Source organism: Myotis brandtii, unplaced genomic scaffold (assembly GCF_000412655.1).
Source record: "Myotis brandtii unplaced genomic scaffold, ASM41265v1 scaffold219, whole genome shotgun sequence".
Classification (NCBI taxonomy): domain Eukaryota; kingdom Metazoa; phylum Chordata; class Mammalia; order Chiroptera; family Vespertilionidae; genus Myotis; species Myotis brandtii.
This window is the reverse complement of record NW_005358217.1, coordinates 156,212-163,790: the sequence shown is the minus strand read 5'-3', so window position 1 is coordinate 163,790 and position 7,579 is coordinate 156,212. Positions and strand designations below refer to the sequence as shown.

General features: G+C 36.8%; 1 protein-coding gene across 1 annotated transcript in view; it reads right to left on the bottom strand.

Moving 5' to 3' along the window:
• Positions 1-7,579, bottom strand: part of LOC102247542 (vascular endothelial growth factor receptor kdr-like) — a gene marked incomplete at its 5' end in the record, with an annotated part of 251,412 nt that overhangs the window by 94,314 nt on the left and 149,519 nt on the right. Inside the window, one exon of the mRNA XM_014539495.1 lies at positions 1,618-1,723. Coding sequence (XP_014394981.1) covers positions 1,618-1,723 — 106 coding nt within the window. The remainder of the gene's footprint in view (positions 1-1,617; positions 1,724-7,579) is intronic.

Below are 7,579 nucleotides of genomic sequence, written 5' to 3'. Positions count from 1 at the left end.
TCCATACTTATGTACCAGAATATAGTAAACTCGTTATTTGAACAGTTCAGCGAAAGATTCGACCAATTTAGAAGCCTAGAACAGACCATTAAAATAATTAAGTATCCGGATGTAGTTGTTTACAGTACTTTGGAATTAAAGGATTTCCAATGGATGCAAATTGACAATTTAGAGATGCAACCTGCAGATTTTCAAGGTAGCATTTGGACTCATGTGTTTGTTGACTTAAGGTCGAAACTTGAAAATCTGGAATGAAATCGTTTGAATAATGAAGAAGAGTGCAACTACGAACAAGAAATTTTGAGTGCTTGGAATAGAGTACCTGACACTTTTAGCGACATAAAAAATCTAGCGATGGCTTTGCTAACAATTTTTTCATCAACATATTTTTGTGAGACTTTGTTCTCAGCATTAAATAATATTAAAATGAACAAAAGAAACCGGCTAACAGATGAAGTTAGTGGCGCTTGCTTGGCCTTGAAGTGCACCAAGTATGAACCTGCAATCGAAGAATTAGCAGACAAACTTCAGCACCAAAAAAGTCACTAATTTCTAGTTTTCGTACCATTTGATTATCATTGTTTTTATTATTTTTTTCCTAAATTTACATTGTTTTTCTGTTTTTGTTCATTTTATACATATTTTTGGTTGATTTTTCTTTGTTAAATGGCATTTAAATATATAAAATAAATATCAAAAATATAAATATTTTTTACTATGGTTGCAAATATCAAAAAAAATTATGAATATTTCTATATGTGACACGGCACCAGAGTTAAGTTAGAGTTTTTCAAAATTTTGACACGCCGAGCTCAAAAGGTTCACCATCACTGAAATAGGTCATTAAAATTCCCCAATTCTATTGACAGTAAGTAGGCTGAAAAAAACACTTGGTGAGTTTCAAGTCAACATATTGAGATAATGCTTCAGCGAATGGCAGATTTTCACCTATGTTTATGTTCAACCTTTTTTTTTTTTTGGTGCCCTTGACCAGAATCGAACCTGGGACCCTTCAGTCCGCAGGCCGATGCTCTATCCACTGAGCCAAACCAGTCAGGGCTATGTTCAACCTTTTATGAGGAAAGAAATATCATGGCAAAACCAAATTTTAACAAATGCTATTCCTTCTGCCTAGAATTCCTTTTGTACTTTTCCAGTAGTTTAACTCCTGTTTATTTCTCAAGACTCTTATGTCCCTTCTTCCTGCTACTCATTATACTCTACTACAAACCTTGTTTTTGTTATTTTGCTTCCCTACTAGATTGTGTGTTCCTTGAGGTCAGGTGTCATGCCATTTATCTTTAAATCAACAGTGTGCTGTTCAATGCTTGGCACAGACTAGACAGATGCTCAATAAATATTTTAATGAAGAACTGACCTTGTCTCTAATCACATGTACCCTCTTCAGGGGTTTATTATTTTCCCTGTTTTCTTGTTTCACTTTTTCTGTAACATTATAGTTACTTCCCTTACATTCCCATAGACTAGATTATGAGCTTCCTGAGTACGGAATTTGGGTATTGTCCAACATTGTAGTGCTCACAGCGCCAAGAACTGTGCCTTAATAGACAACAACAAAAATATATTGAATGATAGAATAAAGGAATCAATGAATACCTGTTGAACACTGGCCTGAAGGAGATCTCCAAGACGCCCGACCAGGTCAGAGAAGTTGGGTCTCAGGGTGCACACACTATGCCAGCAGTCAAGCATAGTCTGGTAGCTGAAAATGAAAAAAAAAGCCAAGAAAATCTCCATTTTCTCATTCCCATTGCTTTTCTAACTTTTCTAATCGATGACACCTCAGATCACATTTTTGCAATTATTTTCAAGCCATGTTCTCTCCTATGGACTTAGAATGAGGTTTTTTAGAAGGCTTCCTGCACCACACCTGTCCATTACTCTTATGCCACTTTCATACCCACTTGTTTCAGGTCTGTATGCATAGAAGTACTGTTATGCATATTATTAGTGATAATTGGACCACTTCTAAGCCCACATATTTAGAAAACCCTAACTTAAAAAGAGCAACCTAGCATTTACTAGTACATTTGTTGTCAAACTCCTTTAGCAGTACAAGAATGATGTGAATGGGGAGATAGCTGCATTTGTTCTGAGGCCAACTGGCTTTAAATATTCTTGAATTTTGGGCTCTCCTCATGATCTAGAAACTTATATAATTGGAGTCTGATCTTTAAATACCTTTACAAATCTTTGTAAATTGGTGTAACAATGCAATCATTTTTAGATTTTAAGTTGGAACACTGCATTCCCAGCCTGTATTTTCCAATGACTAGCAAATAAGTCATTAATTAAGTAATAAATGCAGTTTCATGCTGAAATTGCTTTTTTTAAAAAACATATATTTTATTGGTTTTTTACATAGAGGAAGGGAGACGGATAGAGAGTTAGAAATATCAATGAGAGAGAAACATCGATCAGCTGCCTCCTGCACACCTCCTATTGGGGATGTGCCCACAACCAAGGTACATGCCCTTGACCAGAATCGAACCTTGGACCTTTCGGTCTGCAGGCCGATGCTCTATCTAAACCGGTTAGGGCTGAAATTGCTTTTTATTAAAACAATTGGTAGTCATTAACTTATCTATAAATCTTTCTGAAAAAAATAGGTCTTCAAATCTGTTTTTAGCACCTGCTATAGGTTTCAAGTGCACATTAATATGATACATGATCTCATATTGCATTGTGTGCCCACCACACAAAATCAAATCATCTTCTATCACCATATATTTGATTCCCTTTACCACTTACTAGTACTACTTCCCCAAATCCATTCCCTCTGGTAACCACCATACTGCAATCTGAGGCTATGAGTCTTTGTTCATTTGTAGCTTTCAGTTTTATATTCCACATATGAGCGAAATAATATGCTTCTTAACTTTTTCTGTCTGACTTATTTCACTTAGCATTCTATTCTCAAGGTTGATCCAAGTTGTCGCAAATGGCAATATTTCATCTTTTCTTATGGCTCAGTAGTAGTCTACTGTATGTATGTACCACATATTTTTTTTTAATCTAATTATCTATTGAAGCACACTTTAGTTGTTTCTATGTCTTGGCCATCATGAATTTCCCAGCGCCATTTATTAAAGAGGATTTCCCCCCTTCCATTGTATGTTTTTGGCTTTGTTGAAAATTATTGTGGGCTTATTTCTGGGATCTTAATTCTGTTCTATTGATCTGTGTATTTGTTTTTCTGTCACTAACATGCCGTTTTGATTATTGTTACTTTGTATTATAATTTGGAGTCAGAGAGTATGATGCCTCCAGCTTCCTTCAGTTTTTTCAAGATTGCTTTGGCTATTCAAGGTCTTTTGTGGTTCCACATAAATCAGATGATTTTTTATTCTATTTTTTTTAAATGTCATTGAAATTTTTATGAAAATTGCATTAAATCTGTATATTTCTTTAGGTAATATGGACACTTTAATTATGTTGATTTTTTCAACCCATGAACACAAAAAATATTTCCATTTCATTGTGTATTTTTCAATCTCTTTAAATAAAATAAACAAATAAATAAATAATGCTTTGTAGTTTTCGGGTAAGTTTGTTAAGTGTACTCCTAGGAATCTTATTTTTTTGTTGCAATTGCAAAAGTAATTTTTTATTTTTTTCTGAAATTTCATTGTTAGTATAGGAATGCAGTGAATTTTTGTACAATGATTTTGTACCCTGAAAATGTACTGTATTTGTTTCTAATAACTTTGTCTTAAAGTCCTTAGGGTTTTCTAGGTACATAATCATCATTTGCAAAGAGTTAAACTTTTACTTCTTCATTCCCCATTTGAATGCCTTTTCTTTCTTTCTTTTGCCTGATTGCTCTGGCTAGAACTTCCAGTGTTATGTTGAATAGAGGTGGTGAGAATGGACGTCCTTGTTTTGTTCTTAATCTTAGAGGAAGAGTTTTCAGTTTTTCACCATAGAGCATTATATTAGCTGAGGGTTTGTCATATATAGCCTTTATTATGTTGAGGCACTTTTTCTGTGTCCATTGTATTGTTTTGTACATAGATATATGCTGTATGTTATCAAATGTTTTTTCTGTATCTGTTGATAAGATCATATGATTTTATTCTCCATTTTGTTAATCTTTTCAAAGAACTACCTCGTTGATGCATTAATTTCTTGTATAGTATTTTTGTTCTCTATTTCATCCAATTCTGCTCTAACTTTTCTTATTTCCTTCTGCTAACTTTGGGCTACTTTTGTTAATCTTTTCCTAATTCTTTAAGATGTAATGTTAGTGAAGTTTATTCCTAGGGATTTTTAAAAAATGCTATCATAAATGGGGGTTGTTCTCTTAGCTTCTTTTTGTAGTAGTTCATTATTGGAGTATAAAAATTCAACCTACTTCTGGATATTTATTTAGTGTCCTGCTAATTTATTGAATTCATTTATCAGTTCTAGTAGTTTTTTGGTGGATCTAGGTTATCTGTATACATTGTCATGTCATCTGCAAATAATGACAGTTTTGCTTCTTCCTTTACAATTTGGATTCCTCTTGTGTGATTGCTGTGGAAAGAAATTCCTGTACTATGTTGAATAAGAGTACTGAAAGTGGACATTCCTCCCTTGTTCCTAATTTTAAGGGAAATACTTTTAGTTTTTGCCAACTGAGTTTTTGTGTTCTTATTTTCATTTGTTTCAAGTTAACTTCTGATTATGTCCTTGATCTCATTTTGAACCCATGCATTGTTTAGTAACATGTTGTTTAGCCTCCATCTCTTTGTATGCTTTTCAGTTTTTTTTTTCTTGTGATTGATTTCTAGTTTCATACCATCAGGTCAGAGAAGATGCTTGATATTATTTCAATCTTCTTAAATTTATTGAGACTTTATTTTTGCCCTAACTTGTGGTCTATACAACAAAATGTTCCATGTTCCCTTGAGAGAATATATATTTTGCTGCTTTGGGCTGAAATGCTCTGAAGATATATATTAAGTCTACCTGATCTAATGTGTCATTGAAGGCTGTTATTTCCTTGTTGATTTTCTGTCTGAATGATCTTTTAATTGATGTCAATGAGTTGTTAAAATCACCTACCATAACTATATAACTCTCAATCTCTCTCTTTATGTTCATCAATATTTACTTTATATATTTAGATGCTTCTATGTTTGGTGTATAAAAGTTTACAAAGGTTATATCCTCTTGTTGGATTGATACCTTTATCATTATGTAGTATCATTCTCTATCTATTACTATAGACTTTGTTTTAAAGTTTATTTTTTTAGATATAAGTATCGTGACCCCAGATTTTGCTGTTGTTTCTATTTGCACAAAATATCTTTTCCCATCCCTTATTTTTAGTCTGTGTGAATCTCTCCTTCTGAGGTGTGTCTCTAATAGACAGCATATATATGGGTTTTGTGTTCTTATCCATTCAGCTAATCTATGTCCTTTTAAAATTTATTTATCTTTATTGTTGAAAGCATCACAAATGTCCACTTTTTTTCCCATTGACCACCTCCACTCCATACCCTATGTCTTTTCATTGGAGAATTTAAGCCATTTACATTTAAAGTGATTAGTGATAGTTATGTATTTACTAGAGGCCTGGTGCACAAAATTCGTGCACTTGGGGGGGTCCTCAGCCTGGCCTGTGCCCTCTCGCAGTCCAGGAGCCCTTGGGGGATGTCCGACTGATGTCTTAGGTCTGCTCCCAATGTGGGTGCCTGGCTTCTGTCTGAGCAGCACAACTCCTGTGGGAGCGCACTGACCACCTGGGGGCAGCTCCTGCATTGAGTGTCTGCCCCCTGGTGGTCAGTGTGCATCATAGCGACTAGTTGTTCCACCGTTCAGTTGATTTGCATACTAGCCTTTTATTATATAGGATTGCTACTGGTTTGGTGGTAACAAACTCCTTTAGCTTTTTCTTGTCTTGGAAGCTTATTATTTTTTTTTCCATTTTAAATTATAGTCTTGCTATTTAAGATAGTTTTGGTTTAAGTCCTTGATTTTTCATCACTTTGAATCTTTCTTGCCAATCCTTTCTGGCCTGAAATATTTCTTTTGAGAATCATCTAATAGTCTTATGGGAGCTTTCTTGTAGATAATTAACTATTTTTCTCTTGGTGCTTTTATGATTCCCTCTTTGTCTTTAACCTTTGCCATTTTAATTAAGATTTGTCTTGGTTTATGACTTTGTGGTTCATGATTTTTGGGCTCTGTGTACTTCCTGGACTAGTGTGTCATTTCTTTCACCAGTTAGGGAAGTTATCAGTCATTATTTCTTCAGATAGGTTATTGATTCTTTGCTTGTTCTCTTTTCCTTCTGGTACCCCTATGATGTGGATTGTGTTACACTTCATGTTTTTCCAAAGGTTCCTTAAACTATCCTCATTTAATTTTTTTTTTTTCGATATTTTTATTGATTTAGGAGAGGAAGGGAGAGGGAGAAATAGATAGAAACATCGATGAGAGAGAAATATCAATATTGATCAGCTGCCTCCTGAAATGCCTCATTCTGGAGATCGAGCCACAACCTGGGCAGGTGCCCTGACTGGGAATTGAACTGGTGACCTCCTGGTGCATGAATCAATGCTCAACCACTGAGCCACACCGGCAAGGCTCCTCCTTTTCAATTTAATTTTCTTTTTGCTTCACTGATTGGGTGTGTTTTTCTACCATGTCTTCCCAATCATTGATTCTATTCTCTGCTTCATCTGACCTAGTGTTTATTCCTACTAGTGTGTTCTTCATTTCAGATATTATATTTTTCCTGTTTAACTGGTTATTTTTTATGGTATATACTAGAAGCCCGGTGCACAAAAATTTGTGCACTCGGGGGGTGGGGAGGTCCCTCAGCCCGGCCTGTGCCCTCTTGCAGTCTGGGACCCCTCAGGAGATGACCACCTGCTGGCTTAGGTCTTCTCACCGGGGGATTGGGCCTAAGCTGGCAATCAGACATCCCTCTGGCAGCCCGGCAGCCCTTGGGGGATGTCCACTTGCCAGCGGAGAGCAGACCTAAGCTGCAGTCGGACATCCTTAGCGCTGCTGAGGAGGCGGGAGAGGCTCCCACCACCACCGCTGTACTGGCAGCCATCAGCCTGGCTTGTGGCTAAGCAGAGCTCCCCCATGTGGGAGTTCACTGACCACCAGAGGGAAGCTCCTGCATTGAGTGTCTGCCCCCCTGGTGGTCAGTGTGTGTCATAGTGACCAGTCATTCCCAGTCTTTCTGCTGTTAGGGTCAGTTTGCATATTACCCATTTACTATATAGAATAGAGGACTGGTACACAGGTGGGGGCCAGCTGGTTTGCCCTAAAGGGTGTCCTGGATCAGGGTGGGGATCCCGCTTGGGTGCCTGGCCAGCCTGGATGAGGGGATGAGGGCCGTTTTCAGGCTGGCCAGCGACTGAAGCTCCCAGCCTCTCCTTTTTTTCTTTTTTTTTTATTCTGGGATTTATTTACCTTCTATAATTGAAACTCTGTTGCCTTCACTGAGACTCCCAGCTCTGAGGCCGCGGCGGGCTGAATGCAATATCTGGGGTTTGTTTAGCATCTATAATTGAAACATTGTTGCTTCTGGAGCTCAGAGCTGGGCCGCGGCAGGTGG